General features: G+C 47.4%; 1 protein-coding gene across 3 annotated transcripts in view; it reads right to left on the bottom strand.

Annotated features, from left to right (window-relative positions):
* The window catches only part of LOC133280589 (uncharacterized), a 54,418-nt gene that overhangs the window by 17,091 nt on the left and 11,476 nt on the right, over nucleotides 1-25,851 (bottom strand). For all 3 annotated transcript variants that reach the window (XM_061475443.1, XM_061475444.1, XM_061475445.1), the window contains exons 2-3: nucleotides 19,803-19,878; nucleotides 18,176-18,666 (exon numbers count right to left, since the gene is read on the bottom strand). In XM_061475443.1, the coding sequence (XP_061331427.1) occupies nucleotides 18,176-18,666; nucleotides 19,803-19,878 (567 nt within the window). The remainder of the gene's footprint in view (nucleotides 1-18,175; nucleotides 18,667-19,802; nucleotides 19,879-25,851) is intronic.

Below are 25,851 nucleotides of genomic sequence, written 5' to 3'. Positions count from 1 at the left end.
ACCCTCCCACCAGTCTCACCTCCTGTTACACAAATACTTTCTGTTTATAAAGCCAGTGACTGTGCTCTGGATTCAAAGGAAAGCTGCAGGGACTGGAAACGACCACTTGGAGAGTTACATATTTACCGAATAAGATGTGGTAATGAACCTCTGAACAGGCACGTGTGGCTTTGCTGCACATCGCTGCCTCATCAAGATACCACATTAAGAGCAGAGATGAACCACCACCCCTGCTTCCCCCAGAGCACAGCTCTCTAGTGCAGCCTTGTTTTAGCAGAGATCTCCGATTAAGCTCCAAGTCCTCTACCACTAACTTAAGCAGTAATGAACTAACCCTACTAACTAATGAACTAACACCCTAACTAACTAAGGGTGTTAAGTGTTGCACACATGTATTTGCTTATGTACACAAGCTCCTGTACCCAGATCTACTGCATACAAACTGTATTACCTAGATGATTGTAACAGATACTAACAAAATACAGGTATTCTTAACAGAAGGTCATTCTAGGAATAGTGAAACTCTCAAGAGGGATGAATCTATGTCACACTACTGCAGCTCAAAACTAAGTACTTACCACTGTGCCAATGAATGGCTTAAAGACGGGCATCACAGCTAAACATTAGAATATTTAAGAGTTTGAACAATCTCTTAAATCACTGTACAATGCAAAGTACCAGCTTATATGTTAATAAACACCTTTCATCTTGCATCTGCTTTGTATGTGCACAGTTTTAGAGTGATTTCATTTTCACTACCTCCATAGGACAAAGCAACAGCTCTTCTGTCTACTGGTGGGGGGTTATTATCTTAACTTCATTATCTGGTTGCAGTTTTAAACCTAAGAGCTGGATGCTGTTTAACTGCTACCACTTTTTTTCAGAGCAGTTTAGTCTATGTCATGCAAGAGAGCACAGGAACTCTCAGTTCAACTTAACCCATGTAATTGACAACAAATCAGTGCACTTCATCAAATGGTCCATACTGATACACAATCTGCTTTGCTTTGACTGAATAATTTTGCACCTATTTTCACTTGTTTAATGGAAAAGATTTCAAAAGTGAAGAATTTGTTTCAGTAACTGTGCTGCCACTTGATTCAAAAACCAGACTTTCAGAAGAACATCAAGCAGGCCAGAAGTCTGCCTTTCATTAGTTTTCCTGAGGACCCTCCACAGCACTTTGAAGACACTGATGTGTCTGTCACTTGTTGGCATCTTAAAGCTCTTGACAGGATACGAAGGTTAAAGCAGACCAAGTTTTAGGAAGTCTCTTCAGCTCCATAACTCTTGTTTTACTTCCACGCTGTTAACCCTACCACTCTGCTTCCCAGGTGTCTGGAGTCTTCCAGAAACAAGGTAGATCAAGCTTGAATGTCCATCACAGAAAACACGTATGTAGAAACAGACTGATGATGCTTCGTTGTTCAGAAAGAACTGAAAGAAACATTGCGACATGAGTAGAAACTGTGCTCTAAGTCATAGCAGAAGGCTGATGTGAAGGAAAAACCATGCCCGGTGATGTGATGGCCATAAAGAGAAAAAAAACGACAGCAAGGCAGTGAAGCAGCTCTATGGCCCAACAAGCAGAGGGCTGAAAAGCCCTCAACAAGATGCCTCTTGTGAGGGGGAAGTGAAGCAGACGCCAGTGCAGAGGCAGTGCCAGTGTGTGAGCTCCAGCCCAATGCCACTCCTGGTGCACGCACAGAGCTGGCCAGGGGAGCACAGCCCCATGGCTCTTCTCTCCTGGGAAGGCACTGGAGCGCAAGGAGCCTGCCCGACTCATTTCCTGCTGGCCCCTGGAGCCTGGTTTGGGCCATGAGACGCAGCCTTCCGCACCAGCCCGCTGCTGAACACGGCCTGTCCCAGCCCACCGCTGCCGAGGCAGGGAGAGCGCACGGAGGGTTAAGGCGCAGGGCAGGAGCGCAGCTGCGGGCAGTGGGCAGATGAGGTCAGGGCCCCGCACAAAGTGGCTATTGTGCAGCACACTGCTGCTGCAGGCTTCTGCTTGACCAAGACCCAACTCCGGCCCACCGCGGGGCATGGGGTGGGTGGCCCAGGGGTCCGCAGGGGCAGGAGGCTCACGGCTGCTGGACACCAGAGAAAGGGGACACACGCAGGCAAGCAAAGCAGCAGCAGCACCCGCCTGGTACCGAGCGGAGCATTGCAGCAGGGTGAATTAAAGGAAGGGGATCGACTACCTCCAAAGGCAATGCTCCCACAAGAGAGGCCCCAGCCAGAGCTCAGTGGGGATGCTGAAGTTATCAGTCCCTCCCTGACACAGCACCGGTGCCTCTGGGCTTAAACATCAGAGCTCAGTGCTCTCTGCTTTCACAGACATCTCCTATCCAGGAGCACAGTGCTCCATGCCCATGCAGCAGAGCACAAGGGAGCCAGACCACGGCTCCTGTCCTTCTGCCAACGCAGTTATGGGTGCTCTGCAAGGGGCAAAGCTGGCTCTGCCCTCCCAGTCGGTTTAGGAGGATAACAAGGAAAAAACCTTTCAAATCTATTTTGTAGGTTGATTTTGGACTGGATCTTTAAATTCCTTGGCACTGAGCAGTGCTGCTAGGACACTGGCATCACCTTTTAGCTCTGCAGTACAAAAACTGTATGGAAGAAGAACATCACAGGCTCCTCCTTGCTGCTGTAAAGCTAAGGCAACTCCAGCTGACCTTACCCCCCAGCCAGGCTCAGGCTCACAGGCACACATGACTATAATCAGCAGAGAAACAAGAGGGGCAGGCCTTCCCAGCTCCCTGCCCAGCCCCTACATCAGCACAGCACCACGAGGGCTGCACTTCACCCACAGCCTTAAATCATGGTTATCATCTGTCAGTCTGCAGACTGCTCCACCAGAAGTTAAACAGCCTCACAGCACTTTAAAATACAGGCTAATTCAAGTGCTTTGGCCAACAGGCTCCTCCCAGGAAAACAAACTCCAGCATCCAAAGACTGTAAGCTGTGGTAATGCCATGGAATATCCTGAAAAGCTTTGGAGTTCTTTAGCAAGTCCTTTCTATTTCATATTCAGTTGAATTAGTCATTAACGCTTCTTTTGCAACATTTACCCTCAATCTGCCTTCAAAACATCAATACATTTGGTCTTTCAACACTGTCATAAAGGGACCCCATCTCTATCAGACACAGGAGCCCCAGTTTTCCAGGCAGCACCTCTGCCAGCAAGTGGCACGAATCCATGGCCTCCGTATAGTGCAAACACTGACCACTTAGCATCTCTGGGCAGGGCAGCAGAGGAAATGCTGATTACTAAAGTGATCACTGAGAACAAATTCAAACTAGAAGCGAAACAAAAAACCAGACAAGGCCTTACAAAACAGAGCACTGCAGGGACCTGCCTGAGACCACACATGGCAAACGGTGGACCATGAAAGGCACAATAAACTAACTTCTGTGGTTAGCAAAATCCCTTCTAATCATGGTCCCATTCATCACCCTATTTTGTACACTACTAGGAGCGGTTCAGCTGTCACTGCTTAAGAGACATGGGTGAAAGCCTACAGCAAACACAAAATGGCCCTGAACCAGGGGTGAGTCTTACCTGGCAGAACAGCAAGTCTATCCCACAGGTGATTGCTCTCTAAATAAGCACAACCCAGTTGCAATGCCCACTACAAGAGAGTGTGAGCCCAAGCCTGGCCAGGAAGGTCTGCCACCTGGCAGGGCATCTGAATTCCCACCTCTCCCAGGGAGCAGGAAGCAGATAAGGTTATTAAATTACAGGCTGCTTTTTGAAGTTCTGACTATTACACTACTGCCATAGCTAATGCAAACACAGCTACCAGTTTACACAGTTATGGTCTAAGCAAACAGACTGGCCAGGTGACTGGTTTTCTACTGCTCCTCTGTCACCTTTGTGGCATATGGTCTCCAGATATGCTCTGGATCTGTACAGAAGCCCTGTCCCCCTAGGCACAGAGAAGAGGCCAGATTTGCCCTGGCACTTTTACCACTAGCCCTTTGATGTGAATTTGGGGATGGAGGAAGTGAACACTGCACGGTGCATCTCTGGCTCAGCAGCCGCTTCCCCTGCTGGTTTGCCTGGCAGGGTCTGAGTCTGCTGGTCTGCAGGGTGCATCAGATGGTTCATCTATTCACTCCTCGCCAACCCCAAATCCCTCACTGGTTTTCTTTGAGGCCTGGAAAGAATGCAAAGCTCCATTTGCGTAGCAAGCAGACATGACCAAAACCTCCAGCACCTGTGGAGTAGCACAAATACAAAGAAGGAGCAAGATTCATTAATTCCCCATCACTCGGCTGCACTTGCCAAAGTTATCAAAGTTCAAATGCTGCGCTTGCCCCTCCTGCTCACTAGAGCCTGGGAATGGAGGAGGGAGGGGCGTGAAGGGACAGAAGGCTCTAGTTTCACAGCTGGCAGGCATGGTAGCAGCTCTTGAGGAAAAGCTGACAAGGCTTTTAATTCAGGGCTGCCAACGTGACCGTTTCCTCGCTTCGTTCCTGGCCTTGATACCAAAGCTGTCCACAGGGAACACCCAGTCTGGTCTAACTCACCATCTTATGTCTCTGTAGTGTATGTTACTTGTGCAGTTCCAGCTTGTGACTGTTAACTGAAGCCTTGGCTCGGATGCAAGTCCAAAGCCCTCCCTCCCCACGGACTTTTGCCATAGGCAGAGTGAGGGCAGAAGGCACGTTGCTGCTTGCAGCTTTATCCTGTTCCCCTTGTCAGCGCATGGGAAATGCTGCTTCACCACTGTCCCTGAGCACACCAAGAAGGGGTGAAGACATTAGCCCAAGTCAGGCAATAGAGTAAACGGTTTCCTCCAAGCAGGAAGACAAGAGAGGGCTCTGTAAGCCACATGGCTGCATTACAAGAGAAAGAATTCAAATCAATGAAAGGTGCAGGCTCTTGTCAGCTGTGACACTGCAGGGACACAGAGAGGGAGAGAAGCCACAGATGGCTGCTCCTAATCCCAAAGCACACAGGCACTACCAGGGAGAGGGCCAGGTTACCTGTACACCATCCGCTAACTGAAAACCCTACAAGACATTCCAAAGGCTCTGGGCAAGCCCCAGCTTCTGGTGCATACCAGCCAGAGAGTGCACAGCTTAGGCGTCTGGGACACCACATTTCCAGAAGGAGACTCCACGCTCATACAGGTTCAGCCTGGCAGAGGAAAGAATAGCTGTACGCAGAGAAGGTAAAAGAAAAAGGTCAAAATTCTTTCAAGTCTGGATTTTTAAGCCAATTTCTTCATGGTTTTGAGCCAACGTGAATGATTTAGATGTTGATCTCATCTATTTATGTTTTAAAGTATAAGTTCTTGGCCTGGAATGCCTGTTTGTGAGCCCAAAAGCCTGCTCTAAAGAGTATAGTTAGAAAAGGGACTTTTCAGGAGGTAGAAACCCCACACTGTACCTATCTAATCCATCCCAGTAACTGTACAATGGAGATCAGTGTGTTGGTCTGGGGAGAACCTGGAGTATGCACCCTTTCAGCAGATTCTTAGCTAGAGGGTTGGTGTTAGTGGAGCTTCCCACAAACAGGGCAACATGGGGTATACTCATCGGACTCAGGGAGGGAAGGACTTTTCAGTGGCAGAGGAGGCAGGCATGGCCTGTCCTTTACAATAGAAACCTCAGAACATGACCGAATCGCCTCCCATCCTCTCTCCAGCTGAGTGCCAGAGACACTACCCTATGGGAACCCCTGCCTTGGGCTCAGCTGGTGCTGCTGGGAGCACTCACAAAGGCAGCTTTCAGCAGAACACACACAAGGTCACATCTTCCGATGAGAACTTGGATGTGTGGACAGTGGAGAAGCTCTGAAGAAAAGTGAAATGCAAGCTGACTGCATAAAGAGCTCTGGGAAGCCAAAACAAGCCTGTCAAACAAGCAAGCATCCTTGCGCCATGGGGCTTGCTCAGGCTCCACAAAGTTGAAAACAGGGCACAGAATCCCACTCCTCTTCCCAAGACACACACAGGCACATGCCACGTCTGCACAGCCCCACAGCATATTTTAGCATCTTTCCTTTCATATGACTCTGGTTTTGAGATCTCATTTGTTTCCATGGGCACATGAAAATAATTTTACATAAACAAGTAATGTATAGAAATTACATGCCAGAAGATTATTAACAAACCTGAGAGACCATTTGTTTGCCTTCAAATAGGTGTCCATGAAGTGGATTTGTAGGTTGAAGCTCAGAGCTTTTGATGGGGTTTGACCACCAACTTTAAAAGGGCTGACCTAGGCCTGTACCCATGTGAACAGTTCGCAAGGATTTCAGAGGCACCAGTATCCCCCACCTGGTGCTCTGTCCTTCCTCTTCAGTAGGTATATGGTCCCCTTCAGCACTGGAAATCAGCACTCGTGGATTCTAGTACCCTATTGCACCCTCTTTGTTCACATCCTCATGGCTGCATGTGACTCCAGATGGCCCAGAAGCTGGTCCAGGGATGCCTCCCCAGTGCAAGACACAAAACAACCCGGCAAACAGTGCTTTCTCTGGTCACTTCAATGCACTCAGCTTCAGCATCTCCCCGTGTCCATGGGTGCCAGCACAGGATACACATTACTCCTGCCAACGTTTTGAACCTTCTGTATGTGAGGGCAGTGATGAACCAGCTCAGAGCCAGAAGCAGGCCACCACCTCCCCAGCCCTTGTTAGCAGAGCATGGCAACCCTTATAGCTGTGCCCAAAGCACTAATAGGAGAACTGCTGCCCTCTTGTATTGTTCTCAATTGTGTGCATCAGGATCCACTTTCCAAATCATTGGCAATATGCCTTCAACTCAAAAGCCTGCAAGATCCACATCAGAGCCTGTATAACACGTGCCAGCGCTCATAACACGTGCATCAATTTTAACACACAAATCAATTTGTTGTTTCCTTTTTTCAGTTCAGGATTTTGGCTCATCTGATGCTTACAAAACAGTCATGTCCTAGGACCAAGAGGGCTCATTCACCCACCACACTGGAGAAGAGCAAAAGCTCATGTCATCTCATTAAAAGAAGAAAGAGCCCAAAGAGAGACCTGAATGTCTCAAGGCCAAGGTTATTAAGATCCTCTGTGCACAGAAAGTTGATAATCAAAGCAAACATTGATACCACATTTACATGAATAGTTTTGAGGTAGTTTGCATGATTTGGGTAGTTGCATCTGGAAAGCAAACAAACCAGTGTCTCCACTCAGTACAGTTTTATACAGTGGACCAAGCACAGGCAAGTCTCACAGCTGCAGCAGTAGTTACCACTGCTTTACACTTCAAACCCTACCAGCAGCCCCATCATGAGATAGCAATCTGATTTGTTTCAGCTTCTTGTGGTTTACTGTTGCACTAATCTTTAGGGTCTTCCCATAGGCTGTTTAGCACAACTGCCCATAGTGAGAGCCTGCAAAATGCAGACAGGAAGAATTAGCACAAAAATGCCTTTTCACACTTATTCTTCTCAAGGCTGACTGCTACATTGCCTGTATGATGAAAGATACAGGAACACTATAAAGATGTCCTACTAGAAGTCCCTCTGCTCAAAAACATACCTTCAAATCACATTTTCCAACTTCCACTGCTCATAATTACACTCTTACCACTAACAATACTTAGAGCTGGCCATGTTCTTCAGAGGATGCCATGACATTCTATTGAGTTGAAGACAAGCTAAGAGCTTGATCTGATGATACACCAGATTCAGAACTACAACGAAAACACATATATCATGAACTCACTAAGCTATTTCCACCAGAGCTCTGACCAAAGTGACACATCTTAGGCTGAGACTTACATTAAGGTGTGCTCAATATAGCATCTTATCACCTAGCCAGGTACAGCACGTTCTTGTGTGAGGTTTGCCCATCTTTCCTGCACAGACAGGAAACAATGGCAGTAACAGACTTTCCTGAGCAAACCCAGGGCATTCCCTATGGTGGTTTCCCCAGCTGCAGACCACATTGCCTGTAACATAACATCTAATGGGTTTAACAGCAGTGAGAAAACCAGACATGTGACTGGCTGCATTTTAAAGGAACTGCACAGATCCACTGGCTTTGGAGCTTGGGAAAGGATGTGTTAAACTGTCCTCTGTTTCTTAATCACGTATGATGCCCACACACCATCACACCAGAGCCTAGAGGAGTGTCCGATGAGCCTCTGAAGTGACATGCAAGATAGGGAGGGTCCTGAAGTTTCCACAGGCAGCAAAAATGCTTTCAAAAATGAACACGTTTACAATAAGATTGCAGAGTGATTCAGGGTTTTATGCTTTGTGTAACCTACTTTTTCCATAATCAAAGGCATGAAGGTGAAATTATAGCTTACACGGATATGCCAGGGTCTTGAAACACAAGCACATTCTTAGATTTAAAAATACAGTTTGCCTAGCATAGATATGACCACAGACTTCATTTATATTAAGTTCCTCACACTCCAGAAGATCCTCAGTGTTGTAAATCCATTCTTAGGAAATCGCTTTCCATGACCTCAGAGCAGCCTTCCAGTATCTGAAGGGGGGCTATAGGGATGCTGGGGAGGGACTCTTCGTTAGGGACTGTAGTGGTAGGACAAGGGGTAACGGGTTCAGACTGAAGCAGGGGAAGTTTAGACTGGATATAAGGAAGAAGTTCATTACTGTGAGGCACTGGAACGGGTTGCCCAGGGAAGTTGTGAATGCTCCATCCCTGGCAGTATTCAAGGCCAGGTTGGGCAGAGCCTTGGGTGACATGGTTTAGTGCGAGGTGCCCCTGCCCATGGCAGGGGGGTTGGAACTGGATGATCTTAAGGTCCTTTCCAGCCCTAACTATTCTATGATACTATGAATAAGCAAAGTCCACCAGGAGATTGAAAAGATTATTTTCAATAAGGAAAATCAGCAAACTTAATAGGGCTTCTCTTAAGGATCTCAATTTGTGCTTTCTTTTAATGTACCTGGAGCCTCCAGGACTCCTATGCTTTTGAAGCCTTGAATTCAGAAAAGAACATAATCCTATGTTTGTGTCTTGGAGAGGAAAGGTTCACCTCTGACATACCGGTCATCTCAAAACCAACTGCAGCTCAGCAAGAACTGGGTGTCTGGGAACAGAGCTCTGGAGAAGGGCAAGAAAGTTTAGAAGAGAATATGCTCTGGTTTAACTCAGTCTCCATCTACATGAGAAGTAGATGCCTCTATTGAGTGCCTCCTGCGAGATGAGCTGTGGACCAATGCCCAAAACTCCCATTGACATCAACAGGCTGAAAGAAAGTGCGAGCAGAGCCCAGCAGTGCGGTTCTCATGTGAGCCAACAATGGAGAGGCTATTCAGAGCTAAGGCAGAAAATCAGAGCTAAACCCCAGCCCATGCCAAGGACAGCTGTGTTGTTGACAGCCAGGCTGGCTATTCTACTATGCCAAAGCTTGTCCAAAAAGAGTATTTCCTAGAGTGTTTACTCTAGTTGCAGGCTTAGCCTTAAAAGCCCAGCCAGCTTCTGCCTCTTGAACAGCAATGGCTGCTATATTTCCATGTGTCAGACCTGCCCTGGCACAAGCTGCTTGCTTTCAGTGTGCCATGGCAGACCCGGAGCACAAACGCCTGCCATTAATAGTTAATACGCACCATCACAGGACCGCCCTGCTTCTGTTGATTCCAAACCCGCACTACCACCTCTCCCTCCTTCCTTCTCACTCACAGGCAGTGCCCCAGGGGAGACTGCAGGGTGGAAAGCACACCTCTCGAGCACCGCTGCCAAGCCGTGCTGGATGAGGACAGTGTCCTGCTTCAGAGATACAGGGCTAAGCAGTGCCAGTGGAAAACAAAGGGAAAAACAAGCTCTTACTTTCCGTTCCTTGATGCCATTGTAGTGCTTTGAACAAGCCTCTTACTATTCGATTTTTAAGGAGCAGCAGGCCCTGTTGTCTCATAGGTGCTGACTTTTAAGAGACTGGTCATTTGCATAAGTGCTCAAGGTGGGAATTCAACACTTAGTGGTGGTGGTAGGGTAGGAACAAGAGAAAAAGCCTAACCTATCTCTTCTGCTCATTTCAGTTTCTTGATCTATGTAACAGCAAGAAAAGCAAGCCGAAAACTGCCATCAGGCACTTTCTGAGCTACATGAGGAATAACCAGCTTGGCTCTAAATAGCAATTTACCCTCTCCAGTCTCCTCAAGCTCACCTCACTGCTCCTCTGAAGAGGTAAACGTAAGGCTTTCTCCTTTTCAGAGGCTGCTAGCATAAGCAAAAGATGTAACTTACCACGCCTGAAGAGAGATCCATTCATCCGCAAGCCAAATACAACATGGGCAGTGACAGCATATGGTGAAGCCACCTGCAAACTCCTTTTCTCCCCAGGCAAGGATGAGATATTTGTATCACAATGAGCCACATGCTGCAGGAGGAGTGGGAAAGGAGAGGTATCAACAGCCACATGGGGACCCAACCCAAGCAGCACTTCTAGTCCAGACACACCAAGGCTGTGTGAAGACAATCCAGCCCTATTCCAGAAGAAAGCACTATAGAGAAGGTTCTGGCCTTCATTTCCAAGCAACATCTATTAACTCGTCTTGCTGGAAAGTACAAACAGGTTACAGCAAAACTTCTTAATCTGCCAGGCCCTCAAGGCTACTTGGGCTGAATTGAGACAGTGGGGAAGAAAATGTGCCAGCATTATCCTTCTGCACTGTATTGTGTCAAAACAAGAAACAAAACACCCTTTGGAAAACCTTCTTCAAAAAGCATCCACAACAGCCACCTGCCAAGAGAAAGAAGAGGAATATGCTGCAAGATGGACACAACTGGGTAGCCAACCCAGCAGCCACTCTGTGACTGCCATTCACCCCCCCCTGCAGTTAGGATCTCTAGGGTTTGCTGAGTGATGATTTTTGTGGCCTGACACCAGCCAGCCATGAACCACTGCAGGAAATATGGGGGACTGGGCTTTCCTTCTGCTCCTTCAGCAGACATTATTCTCTGTGGTTCTTTGAGAGAAAAAGGACAGAGGTCAAGACCCCAGCCCTGTCCATTCATATGCAGATATTCTGGCAGTCACTTTCAGGTGGGAACACTCTCCCCTCCCACCCCCAAATTTACTCCCTTCAGGCCTACCTACCCTCAGTCACACCAGGAGTTCAAGCCTCACACAGTATCACCACCCTCACAAAAGACTTGCTCCCTAAGTCACATCTCAAGGACACATGCCAGTGGTGCCCATATGCCCATTTGATCTCCTTTCTCTCTGGTCTACAGCCAAAGAACTGGCTTTAGCCTAATACCTTCTTACCAAGCTTTAGAGCTTAGAGAAAAAAGGACAACAGGGTTGGGAAGGTAGCCAGCAAGCTCGCCAATCTAAATGATAAGCCATCAGCTTTAGCCTTAGGCTCGTAATTTACTGCCACTGGTGCTAGGGTGCTATTATTGTCCCTTTGGGAATCTTAATACAACAAAATTACTTTCTCTAGCTCTGTCTCTACCCATTCTTAATCTCCTCTTCCCCACAGCTCTTTTCTTGCCTTCAACACATACTTTTCCAAGCTTCAGCCACATCTATTTTCCTTCCCTAGTCTTCCTTTTCCTTCACCCAAGCTCTCTGGTGCACTCCAAATTGCTCTGACCAACCTAATCCCCACTCTCTCATAATTCAAAGCAGCACCTCAAGGAACCAGGTTTCAGCAGATGTTCATGCTGCTGGCTTATGCTTGGAGACAGCTCAAATGGTACTTAGGTCTCATGGTAGCTATATTCACCAACATACAAGCTCCTAGGAAAAGGCGGCAAAGTTACATGGGTATCTACTCAGGGACAGATAAATATTTCCAGAAAGAAGCACATTTAGTAGCTCAGTTGTCCATCTCCCCCTTGAACTGATGCCCCTTTGCATGTGCTACAAAACCAGGTGAAAAATGCACTCAGGCAAAACAGGGAAGGAAGGGATTAAGGGAGAAGAGCTGAAGCGTTTGGCACTAGGAACAGACAAGCTAACACACTGTCATAGGGCTAACACAATGATAGAAGAGGTCCAAGGAGAGATGCATGATCAGAATGAAGGTTTGCAAGTAGCACACCTGAAAGGTGAACACAGCATCAACAGATCTCATGGGCTGAGGCCACATCTGGAGTGCTGGGTCCAGTTCTGGACAGGAGAGATGAGGAGCTACTGGAGAAAGTCCAACAGAGGGCCACAAAGGTGATTAAGGGACTGAAGCATCCCTCCTATGAGGAGTGGCTGAGAGAGCTTGGATTGTTCTTATATTGTGCACCAATATCTGAAGGGAGGATGGAGCCTGTGCTTTTCACTGGTGCCCAGGACCAGGGGCAATGGGCACAAACTGAAACACAGGAAGAGGTTCCCTCTGAATGGCAGGAATCACAATTACTGTGAGGGTAACTAAGCACTGGCACAAGGGAAGTTATGGAGTTTCCATCCTTGGAAATACTCAAAAGCTGTCTGGATGCAGCCCTAGACCACTGGCTGTAGGTGACCATCGCTGAGCACAGCGGTTGGACAGGATAATCTCCAGAGGTCCCTTCCAACCTCAACCGTTCTGTGAGAATTCTCTAACCTCTGTCATACTGACTGATGCCAAGAGTTTAGGAATAGGGCTACGTTAGCCTACTTGCTTTGCCCTTGGCATTTACAACCTGGCACTGTGGCAGCAGGTGAACCTTACTGTCAGTGAAGTGAAAACATAGTCAGCCCAATTGCCTCCTTCAGGAAAGAAACGAAAATCATTACCCTTTCTAGGAAGCAGCTAGGCCAAGTTCTACATGGGTTACTGCTCTCTGATGCTCTGATTCATCCAGCCCAGCAGCACACAGGCACTTCCACTACAGCATGTTTTTGCATGGATTAGATAACCATCCAGGGAACACTTAGGGAACACAGAGAAAGAGGTATCTGCTGCCTGGCAGAGTCATAATCACCCCCTGGGGGCAGGGTGGGGTTCCTCATGCCTTCCCTTGTTATTGAGTCTCTCTACCTTCCAGACAGCACCCTTCCTTCCCACTCCCCCCTCTCCACCACTGTCAAACTAGGAGTGCCTTAATCAGCAAACCAGACATCAGCTGGGTGGCACTGAGCCAGAGTCCTTGCAGCAAACATCAAACCAGAAGAGAACATCAACTCAGCTCCTCCAAACGTACGAAGAACAAAACACCTCTACCATGCCCCATTGTGCACTCATGTGGTCCATGCCTGGAGTCCCAGAGCTACATCCCTGCAGGCGAGTAGCCTGGACCACCAGTCATTTTCAGCTCCAAACTTTCTCATGGTTCGGATTGCCTTGCAGCAGCCAGGCACAGCCTTTGTTTTGCTGTCTGCTTTGGTGCCAAATGCTGGTAGGGGTGACATGGACCGGAGCTTTTGTGCTGGAGGAACAGCTGGTGTAGAATATTTCTGGGGGTGACAAATACAAGCAAAATTGCAGGAGGTTACCAGAAGCAGGATTTCTCATTCTGTAATGGTGCAATCAGCTTCTGCAACAGTTTCCTTACTGCATTCCTTCAGCAAGCACCCTGCTGCACCCTGGGACAAGGAGCTGCTATGGCCCAGTTTCTCACACCTGGGAGAGACAAGTTCTGGCATGGGGCTGCTTGGGAAATGGTGTAAGCCATTAACACTAAGCACAAGCCCCTCAAACCCACTCAGTCCCTCTGGAGAGTGAGGCTCAGGGCAGAGACAGCACCAGCAGCGGGGGTTTCCAGCTCTCCATCGGCACAGAGGCAGGCTCAGGCAGGCAAACAGATGATAACAATTTTCAGGAGCTGACAAGGTCTGGATTCAAAGGGGAGGCCAAGAGGTGAAAAGGACTCACGAGCTCACACGTTCTCTATCTGGAAGCTATTTGTCAAGTCCTGGAGAGATAGACAAGGGCAAAGCCCAGCTGTGGTAAGGATATGGAAATCTCACCCTGGAGCCATTAGCAGCCCAAAGGCTGGACCCCAGTGAGCCAAGGGTCATACACTGGTCCTTGGTCATGGGTGTTGAATGCTGCCCTGCAGCCTCTGTGCAACCAATATTGGCCCCAAGAAAGCTTCCAAGTGACAATCTCCCTACCAGGCCCAGTCCAACCAAAGAACCAGCACTCAAACATTGAGCAGAAGCACTGCTGGGCTTGGTATTACACAGCTAAGCCCAGATCAGAGTTCACACTGTATTCAGGCCACTTTCAGTGTCAAGCCAAGATGAAGTTCCACTTACCTGCTGTGCACTGCAACTATCCACCCACCAAAGGGGTGCATTGTCTGCAGGGAGAAATCCAAATGTTAGCACAGGATGCATTTTTCTCTTCTTGTGATGGCCTTTTTCATCCTAGCATTAAGCCTCCATGAGACAAGAGTATTGATATTATCTAATCATACATGCAGGCAAACCATAGCAGGAAGGTTTCACAACTTGCTCAGAACTACCTAGTGACTTTTTAGTGTAACTGGAAATACACCCTTGTAGCCAAACTCTCTGCCTTGTACTTTAAAACAATGCTTTCCTTACTAGCCACCTACCCACACACAAATGAGGACAATTTGGATTGCTCACCATGCCAACCCAAAGCTGCTCTCCTCCAAGAGAGATGTCTTATGTTCTCTCTCCCTGAAATGCTACACTCTGGCTTTTCAAGTGCTGAAAGATTTCAAAGGAGCTCCAGGCAGTCCCACTAAACAGCACTGGAGGAAGGACCCTTTACTTCCTCTCCATTTACACAACGTGCCAAGACCGGGGGAATAAGTTCAGCAACTCCATAGAGTCTTTGTGACACCCTGGACTTCCTTACACCTCAGCTGACCCTTGCGTCCCTCCGTGCCTTCACCTCAAGAATGTCCCTCCTCTCCTTGACCTCATGCTCTCAGCATTGCTGTAAAAGCCAGGGCTGTCCAAGGTAATAGAGTGGAAGCAACCACAGGCTTTCTAGGACATGCACCATGTTCATCCCACAGCAAGTGGATGGCAGCAGAGCCTGCATGTAAAGACACTGCTGTCCAAGGACCATGATCAAGGGGCGGCTGGAGAGGTCATTCACTGCTGTGGCATGGGTGTCTGCACGGCCTGGCACCTCATCAGAAAAGGACTTTTTAAGCCTGCTCCTGTGCAGCCTTCCCTGCCGAGGGAGGCTGAACTGAAATGCCCAGATGATCGAGATTTCCATTTACCCACAGGCCATGAAGGCAGAAGCACAGCAAATCCCTAACACCTTAAATGTGCTCAGATTGTCCCTAACCCACTTGGTTTCTCCCACACTTCCTAGAATTGGAGAATGGCCTGGGTAGGAAGGGACCTTATAGCTCATCCGGTTCCAACCCCCTGCCACGGACACCTTCCACTAGGCCAGGTTGCTCCAAGCTCCATCCAACCTGGCCTTGAACACAGCTTCTCTGGACAACCTGCGCCAGGGTCTCAACACCCTAATACTGAAGATTTTTCCCCAAATATCTAATCTAAATCTACCCTCTGTCAGTTTAAAACCATTTCCCCTTTTCCTATAGGGTCTCCTCAGAGCCTTCTCTTCTCCAGGCTGAATGAGCCCAGCTCTCTCAGCTGGTCTTCATAGGAGAGGTACTCCAGCCCTGTGAGCATTTTTGTGGCCCTTCTTTGGACCCAATCCAACAGGTCAAAGTCCCTCTTGTGGCATTGCCCCCAGAGCTGAATGCAGTACTGCAGGTGGGTCTCACAAGAGCAGAGTAGAGGGGGAGAATCACCTCCCTCAAACTGCTAGCCACACTCCTTTTGGTGCAGCCCAGCATACAGTTGGCTTCCTGGGCTGCAAGAACATACTGCCAGCTCCTGTTGAGCTTTTCATCAATGAGCATCCCCAAGACATCCCACAGAGCCGCTCTCTGGACTAATTTTCTGTCACCATCCAATATAAACAGAATTTGATGCAAAGGCAAAGCACTCAACGTCTCTTCTTCAACCCTTGAGTAACCCATACCCCATCATGCACCCAAAAGTGCCGTTCGGTCTTAGAAGACATTTGCTTCTGGTACACATTAACCTTGCCTGATCCTCTTTGTCATCTGACAGCTCCACAAAGCTGCAGGAATGGAAAGTAAGAGCCCAGATGAAGCCTTACAGTAGCCAGTTTAATATTGTCGTTCCTCGCTTACATTGTTTACCTGGCTGAAAAACACATGATGCCAAGTGCTGCCCAGGGAGTTAATACCAGTTTTGTTGGAGAATGAAAACAGATCAAGAAACACCTTGGTCCCATTTTTCAGGTGGGGAATAGAGGTATGGAATGAGATTTGCCCAAGGATTTGTGGCAGAACTCAAACCCCAGATTTCAGATCATTCTCATAAGAAATAAGATTGCTGAGTTTAGCTAAGCTGATGGGAATCCAAATGTCAGAAGATGGAATCTACAACACAATTCTATTGCTATTTTTGTAGCAGAAACAAGTACAGATAGCAAGTAAGTAGTCATCATAAAGCTTCAAGATTTACTGGTTGACAAGTAACCAATTGGAACTATAAAAATGATGCAAATGACCACACACTGTTCCAATATTCAGGCTACATCTTGCTTTGCATGTGTTCTGTCACCCCTATCTCTCACCAAAGTACACTCTTAAATTAAAGCCACCAGGTGAATAGCCTCTCTTTATCACAGGGATTCCACAACCTACAAGCGTAGAAGTACTTTAAAAACTACACAACTCCACACCAGCTTCCAGCATCTTTTGCAATACTCTTCGCTTCAACTGATAGAGAAGTGTGGAGAGCAGATAGACCAGGGAGCAAATTGGCCTCACAAGGCTGCCCAGAGAAAGCACAACAGTTCGTAAAGCTTACTTCATTATACCCTAACCTTCACCAACACACTCCCAAACACACTGCTGAGAAGAACTGTAGGCAAAGTAGGTAGATGCTATGCCTGGGATCCAAATGAGAGCAAGCACCTGCTCTAAAGGAACATTTCGACATTTACTCACATGCACTCCAAAAGAACAGGCAGCTGGGCACCGGCTCACCAGCTTTCCTCTCATCTCATTAGGATGTGAGACTAATTAAAGTCTGTCAGTATCAGTAGAAGATTTGGGTGATGTGAAATGCAAGACTGGGCCTTTTGAATGTTCTGTGAGCAGAAACTTGGCTACAAGAGCAAAGAGGGAGTGATGAAAACTGTACTGAAACCACAAGTCCCTGAATTATGTATTCATGAGATGTATGCTGCCAGCAGGACTGAGAACAAGCAGCAATGTAATGGGGAAATGGAGGGGTCTTACTTGCATACATCTTGGAAAATGAATATATAGTCCTTTCTTTCAGTGGGTTCATCTTGTAGGCTTAAAGGGGGTGTTGTTAGTGAGGTTAAAACTAGTACTTCCAACCAACCAGAGGCTGTAAAATTCTTCCCTAGCAAGAGGAAATTCAGAATTAACTGTCTTTAACTTACTGCAGTTTACTAGGGTCAGCAGATGCCTGCAGGTACTCTTTCAAACAGTTGTTCTACACCAGTGCAAGAAAAACAAGTGATCAAGAGGGAGCTGGAACACTAGCTCTGCAGTAATGCCTCGCGGAAAAGAGATGCCAGATGGGCACTACGCAGGGCAGCCCAGCACACCAGTACCAGCCACACTCCATTTCCCAGCCACTACAGAAATAAGGCAACCTCCTGGCATTTACACACCTTAACCCCAGGCCCCTACACAGGTCCTGCAAAACCAAGAGTAACTGCACCTAGAGCAAACTGTAATCCTTTGTAGAGTGTTGAAAAGGTGAAACACACTGCATTACATTGCTGTGAAACTCCTAGGAGATATAGAGAGACCTGGCTCCAAGGAGATCAACAAGTGTGAAAACACCTATCCCCATCAAGTCTACAATCGCTTTCATCACAAAGGTGTCTCCTTATACACCCCTAAGCAATTCATTTCTTTTGGAGTAACTGGTAAGGGTCAGATCATGGCCGCAGGGTAACTTGACGCAAGTCAACTCCAGTGATTTTGTTCCTGCGCCACGCGATCAACCGGGCAGTATAGGGGTTAGCAAGAGAACAGCCCAACTGTAGTAAGAGCAACTCAAGTAGCAGCAGCTGCTTAAGTATCTACACTTAGGCCTAGCTTATCCTAGACAGAGAGCAGAAGTAGGCTTAAAGGGGGCATTCACAAGAAGATGTATTCACAAGAGGCAGCCCTATGAGTTTACTGACCCCTGCCCCAATAACTCGTTTTTGTCTTTCCTTACACCACCTTCTCTCAAGCGATGCTGCCTTCCTCTTGCGAAGTTCTTACCTGTTGCATTTTTTCCAGGTCAAGGCTGGGCCTGCTGACCTTATCCCCATACCCTTGTCGATGTCTCTTACAAGGCATGACTTGCTCAAGGCCCGCCCCGACGCTTGTGAAGATTAAAGGTCTGGAGGCTGTGCTCCGCATCAAGGGCTGGAGTCTCTTGGGAGGGGAGGCACTGAAGAGCACGGGGCTGGGGCTGGCGTGCAGGCCGTCGGCGGGCTCTGCCACAGGCCGGAAGGACATGGCGCACAGGTTCTTCACCTCGTCGTCGCTGGAGGAGGTGTTGTTGCTGTCACTGCAGCAGGCAAGCCTGCTCACCTGCGACCACTTCCGCTTCTCAGCCGCAAACTCCCGGTGGATGCGCTCGAGCTCCTCTTCCGAGCTGTGGCGGTCAAGGCTGGCGTGCAGGAGGGCACGGACCTTGCAGCATTGGTTCTCCTGGTTCTGGAGCTGGTTGGGGGCCAGAGGGGTCAAGGTACAATTCCGTCTTCTCTCTGGTGGGAAGAGGGGAGAGAGAGTAGTGGCAGAGCATTTCTGTGTCCCATGCCCTGGGCCTGCCTGTTCCTGACCTGTGTTTTTCACCTCCTCCCAAGTAAACTGAGCTGTTTTCCCACCTTTTCTTCCCCAGAAGACACCCACTCTGGCCGAATGCTACCCTTTGGAAGTTTCCAGACTTTTGCCTAGACCAGGCTGCTAGACATCCCCTCACAAACTGTCACTTGGAAGTCTAGTTGCAGAGCAAGAACGTGGATCTGCTGCCCACCTCATCCCCTGGATGAGGAGCTTCCCTGAGGAACTTGTTTCCAACTAAAACCACTAAGTTCCAATGACCAGTTCTCAGGGCACAGGAGGCAAATAAGTTACATTACCCTTAGCAGCACGTCTGTGGCTCAGATAATAGAGATCTGGTTTCTGGAGGCGAAAGTCCTCTTTCTATTACAAGGCTTGCCATACAAGAAAGCCTGCCTTCAGCCATAAGCTGGGCACACTTTACCTGTTCTGCTGAGCTCTTTCTATGTTAAGCATATGGGGCAGGGATTTCAATTTTGATAGGACATGTCCTGTGGGTCAGGAATTTTAGTTCTGCCTTTGCATGAGGGCCCACTTGAATTTGGCTAAACAGCAATAAAACACAGAGCATACACAGAGACTTAGCACAGCTCAACAGATGCTCTAAGCTGCTTTATACCAGATTCAAAAACAGCAGAAGAGCACCTGTCTGTCCTCTGTCAATAGGGCTGCCTAACACCAACAGTACAGGAGGAACGGAGCAAGCTAAGTAGAAAAGGAGCCCAGGCGAATGAGGGAAGTAAAGGTCAGAACTCAAGGAAAAGGAAACCTAGAACAAAGATGGTGCAGGTCCACAAGAATGGAATAGAAGATAAGTTTTTAGTCCCAGTTCTGCTGCTGGCTTAGTTGTAAGTCTTTGAAGTCTTTGCTGCCCCATCTCTGCAGCACTGATGCTTTAACACATCTACCTCTGGTACGAAAAGTGTGACTGCAGTTTCTGATAACACCAGCTTCTACCTGTGAGGTTCCAAAGACTACAGGGTGACTGATTCAGTGTATTTGGTTGTGGTACACTGGGGACAGAGGAGGCACTTCCAAGAATATGAGCACATCCCTTTACCTCTATCAATCTGAGCAAGTTCCTGGTTCTCTCCCTCAGAGTCATCGCTGTCCTCATCACTTTGGGGGTAGGAGATCTAGGGGGCAAAGAGAAATAAAAGGCTTCATCATGAACACTGAATATTGCCCTGCTGCTGCCCAAGCAGCTTCTCCCACCCTCCCACTCTCATACCCTGCAGGCATCACCCCACCTAACCGCACACACCCAACCATACCACCTCCCTGTTTACACATCCTCATCTCCAGCCTCAAACTCCCATCATACCCTCTTACTTGCAGCAACACAAAACACACAGCCCACTGCTATTTCCACCTTACTGCACCGCCGGCTCTTTCCCAAGCACAACGAATATGCCCTGCCCTGAGCTTGCCAGGCATGCAGCTTGTAACCATCATGGCCTACCACATCCACATCACGTGGACAACTGAATCTCCAAAAGCCACCGCCGAAATAAAGACACATCCTGTCAACAGCACTATCATCTTGCAAGGTACCCACAAATGGAAGTGGTATGTTAACTTCAGCCATCCTATGTATGTGCCCACACTTCCCCTCCACAGCACACACTATGCTGTCCCTGCCAGCACAGAATCTTACAGTCCCACTGAACACCTGTAAATGCTCTAAGAGTAACGATAATTCACATATTCTACCAGGAATTTTCAGGAACATTTGCTCTGGGTCAGCCAATGGACTTCTCCACACCACTTACTGTATACCCAAATACCCAATTAAAGTTCAGTTCTAACACTGAACAAACTTGGTAGTTGCCTCTTGAGAAGGGTTGGGATATCTGAAACCAAAGCTTTTGTAGGTCAGATAGATCCCATTGCTGCAGTTTCCTGTGTAGAGGAAACTCTACCTTAGCATGTGTCTCTGGCAGCGGCCAAAAGCAAGTAAGTCAAAGGAAAATGCAATACTTCAAAAGAAACCTTCATAGAGACAGTTCTGGAATAACATGATCACTACAAGAGCAGTTTTGTGATTCCTTACAGCTTTTTATTCAGAACAACAAGCATTCCCATCATTCTTAGCCAAGTCTCTCAAGCTACTTGCCCACAACAGAACTCTGTGACAACAGGTTTCAAAAGGTTACATGCTGTGTTTCCTTTGAAAAAGGCCTGATGTGCTGTGCTTGGCTTTTATAGATAAGGCAGCATGCAGCCGCCACACTGATGGGGACCTGTTTTGCCTCCACCACTGTTCTAGAGAAGCATCCCGGGAGTGCTTCATCCTCTCAGAGACCCAGAAGAGCAACTGCACTTCACTAGGTGCCTACAAAAGACACATACAGCTGGTGCAGAGAAACAGGAACAGTGGAGAAATTCTGACTGACACAGCTAGCAAGTCAACACACCTATTTTGTGATCATCACAATATGACTGGCTTTGCAGATTCTGTTCCCCCCTGCCCCAAGCCTGTTGCCACCTTTTTTATCCTCCTTTTTTAAAGCTACCTTTTGCCCTTCTCTATTTACATTGCACTTTAAGAAATCAGAACTACTTTCCCTCCTAGCTAGTCTTTAAACTACTTTCCCAAGTGTTAAATGACGAATGGTGAAAGTGGCACAGCTTTACCCCCATTGCTGATATTCCTGAAGTAAACGCAGGGCGTTGTTTTTCCCACTGCAACCACAATTTTCTTGGATGCATTCACACACACGTGTCATTTAAGAAAGGCAGCTGGCACTGAGGAGCCCTGCCAAGTTAACAGACCTCTGCTTGTCCCCAGAACAGGTATAATACCTTGTTTGTGCCACAGCAGTTCACAGAGGGGACAGCTGACACTGAGGTGCCATTGTGCTAGCTGCTGTACAGACAGACAGCAGGGTCCTGTCTTCCTTACAAAAGCCAAGGCTCCAATTCTAACCCGAGAGGTACTGACCTTAGTCTGTGGCTCATTCCCACATAAAACCCTTTCATTTGGATGTGGCAGGGCTTTCAGTGAAGTTTAACAGCTCTGCCTGGGAAACCCATCAGCCATTGTTTTGTACCATGTAAATGTCAATACATGGCATGGCCCTGCTTCAAAAAAGAGGCAACGACATCTAGCACATGCAGGTCAGAGAGCTACTGCACAACATCACTGGCTTGAGATGCTTAACATAGGAGTTGGATTTCAGTCAATGATCGACACTTTGAAGGTCTTTGTGTCTATTGGTCCTGGGCTTCCAAAATACTCACTCTTCCCTGTAGAAGTGTAATCTTGCTGCCCTCTGGTCTCATAGGGATAACGCCCCTCTGTTAAGTCTTGACCAGTCCCACAGGCAGCCTAATACTAACCCCTGTGAGTTACCTCCATCACTTCTCTGGAGGCTTTGTTCAGAGCACCTGTGAGAGAAATCTCTTTCAAACAAGAAGATACTGGCTCTGTGGATTTGGTCTCATAGTAGATCCCAAAGAAATGTAAGTGGTGGGACAATATGAAAGGCTTCATGGAGAAAAGGGCATCCTCCAGTCTTGCATCCTGACACTAGTCATGGAGACATAAGCACCGGCTCTTTAACCACCTAGAGTTTTTACAAGTAACATATCAAGTGCTTTTCAGAATGAAGACAATCAGAGACACCTTTTGGAAGAGCATACCAGTGGCCCATTTCTCTACACAGTCACACTTGGGTTCTCCCATTATTCCCACTGGTGCCATCATACCCTTGTTCTAGACCATACCTTTGTTCTGGACAATACCCTCAAAAATTAGAATATTTTCATGATGTACATCACAGGCTAAGCAAAAAAAGCATTAAAATCCAGCGATTGTGTATTTCATGCATGACAGATGCTAAGTCTCAGAAGTCACATTGCCTCTTATGTCCCACGACCTGTACTGGCTTTCAGACTGCCTCGCATCTCTTATTTTGTGTGCGTTACATGCAAATACCCTCCTGCTTCATCTTCGCATCTTCCGATCAGGAACATCATCATTTTCTTCCCATTTGTTATTTAGCAAGTTCTTCTGTTTTAGTACTTTCTATTAGTAAACCCTCCCACAAATTACATGCTAGCTGTGGGAACTGAAGTCTCCCAAGCTCCTGTGTATGAGACCCTCACTCCCGTGTTCCCTAACAGAGAACCATCACTCATGGCAGACTAACTCATTGCTCATGAATCTTGCAGAGTTGCTATTTTACACATGAAACTCCTTGCCATAATACAGCACGCAGATGAAGACTAATGGAAGTTAAAAAAAAAGAAAGATTTTGTCTCTGTACGGATAACAAGAACTCCTAGAAATGATAAAGATATAAGGACTCAAAGACTAACGCTCCAACTAGCTGGAAATTAACGCTCTCTCAAGGCTTTCACACTTTTCTCTTTTCAAAAGCATCCCACTAAACACAGCAGTGTTGTGTTCAGGTCTCCAGCCTCCCTGTATAAGTCCCTGTCTTATAGCAGCCACAGCTTTACTTTCATCCAAGGAAGCACAGCCTTGTTTTCCTCACAAACTCAGAATTGTGGCACTGCTACAGCAGAAAACTTGATCTCCTCCTACCAGGTCATGGCTTCAGTCACAGCATACAAGTCTTAGAACTGTTTATATTAAAAAGACACCTCTTGTTATCATCTCATCCAAGCCCCTGATCAACTAGAACAGGTTGCCCAGGACCGTGCCAAGGACACTCTGTACCTTAACACACAAAAGTGAAAAGAAGAAATCTCCAGTTCACAGAGATCTGCAAATGTTTACAAGCCACAGCAAGAAAAACAAGCCAGAAAAAGGACAGGTGCCCATCCATCCTCCAGGCTTTCTTCAGGAAACACACCAGATCCCAAGGGCAAAGACAGCAGCCTCCTGTTGATGAGGTTCTCAATCTTACACCTGGGTTCTACAGCTCCAGCACCAGACATGCCTTCTGCCAGGCTAAGGACTACTGTGACAAATGGAAACATGGACAAACTTCCCCACAGATTTGATTTTGCAGTCTCCAGCAAGGAAAGATGGGCTTGTATAGAATAACCAGATGGAGTTTAAGAGGAACCAAATGTCAAACTTATAACTCTGAGGGAGAGTTAACATGAAAGAAATTAGCAGATACAAGAAAAAGCTAGAGACAGAGAAACATCCCTTTCTCACCACACTGCTGTGTATCAACTGAGGAATGGTAACTAGCTGCAGCCAAAATTGGCCAGGTCCTAAAGGGTCCCATCACCCTTGAAGCCTAAAGCCCCAAAACACACCAGACAACAAACCCCCCCACCCACCCTGGTAAAGTGGAGCCCCTCTTGGCTTTGCTTACAGAAAACAACCTGCTATAACAGGATCAAAAGTAACTGCATCAAGAATCATCTGGGAGCTTACAAAATAGAAGGGAATCTCACTTACATGGCAAAATAAATCTCTCCCAACAGACTTCACTTAATGTCTGTATGGTCCTAAAACCATAAACATCAACAATGTGGTTTGGTGCAGTGGAGGGTGTTTTTGCCTGAGGAGCAGATAAGACAAAGATACAGCTGAGCACAGGTAAGCCCTCATTCCCAGTTTGAATCAAGAATACACACGGGCTGGAGGGCATGTTCCCAATCTCCCTCTGGGAGGGAGAGAATTTACGTCCAGCCAGGTGGCTGCCCCAGAAGAGGCAAATACTGCCTGCGCTGCTACATACAAGGTTTTCACACAGGCTCATTCACTTGAGCCCTGGTACTCCAGGGAGTCTCTGCAACTGAGTAAAGCCCCTTCCAAGAGTCCAGCAAAGAGACTTTGCTCAGTTGGTCTCGCCCACTGGCTCCTGGCACAAAAGCACAAAGGGCTGATGAGCTCACCAATGACTACTGGTATCTCTGCCATGGGGAACCAATTTCCATTTCTTCAGATCAGAGAAATGAAACCAGTGCTCGCTTACATTGTCCCTGCCACACAGCCTTCGGAACACCTGCTAGAGACATGGGCATCCTAAAGCACAGGGCTCTGCTCCTGGCTCTTCTCCATCCCCACTGCTTGGCTTTAGTAAAAGCATTTTACTAGATTTCCCCCGTGTTATTTTGCCAGGTCAACAATCACTGCAGTTGCTATGGGACACTGCCTCATCTTCAACGAGGGAGGTGCCAGCCTCCCAAGTATAAGAAACATTCAATTAAACAAGTGAGAAACGGGACTGATGAGACACTGAAAGGCAGTTTTGAGCCATGGAACAACATGAGGAAGAAGGAAGGAATGAGTCAAACAGACCTCCAAATTAACATCTAATTCCTCTCACAAGTTCTTCTTCAACTTCTATTTTAGAGATATTACAGGGACAATTTATGTTAGTAAAACAAGCTTTAATGCCTGCTTTCTCCTCAAGAAGAGTTAGAGATTTAATTCAGTGTTTAAGTATCCGTGAGATATGACTACCCAGACTAGATATGGGGTCCTTCAACAGCTAAACTTCCAGCCAGAACAGTCTCTGGAAACACTTTCTAAAGTCTCTTTCCATTGTTACTATTATTTTCCTTTTTAATTTTCATAGCAGCTCTGCCTTCAAACACCTTTTCCCATTTCCTTGCAAATGGTTACAATTCAAACCCATGGTTCATAACCTGTCCTGCTTGACAGAGGAGCTGTCTGGCTGAGTCCTGAAAGCAGAACAGGCCAGTGGGACACTGCACCCCAAGGTCCTCGTTTCCCAGGCTTGCTCTATGCTGAAAACAGCAAAATTCATGGTTTTGTAGGAAGGCTGCACATTTAGTCAGACACATCAGCTTCTGCACGGGCCCAGAGCCCACTTAACCATCAGTGGTCTCACAGATTTGAGAAGCAGAGGGTCACTCCAGGCAGCAGAGCCCACAATGTGTTACCAATATAAATGTCATTTCTGTTGAATGCTTGCCTTACACAAACACAGGCAAACATGGGGACTGGCAACAATCAGGGTGCAACTGGTGGGAGTCATTAAGCAGAGAACATAGAAACTGAGCCTCTGGTCTGAGGAACAACTGCTGAACTTGGTTTCCAGAAGCATGGGTTTCAGTTGGATTACCTAGACCTTGAGAGGAAAGCACTATGCTTACACACAACAGTGAGGACGTGAGCGATGGGCGGGAGGAGGTGCATTTGTGGTCCTCTTGCT

This window comes from Pezoporus flaviventris, unplaced genomic scaffold (genome assembly GCF_033815535.1).
Source record: "Pezoporus flaviventris isolate CSIRO_AGI_PZ_B2104156 unplaced genomic scaffold, CSIRO_AGI_Pfla_v1 ptg000083l, whole genome shotgun sequence".
Classification (NCBI taxonomy): Eukaryota; Metazoa; Chordata; class Aves; order Psittaciformes; family Psittacidae; genus Pezoporus; species Pezoporus flaviventris.
The sequence above is the reverse complement of the archived record's forward strand: the minus strand, read 5'-3'. Positions and strand labels throughout refer to the sequence as shown.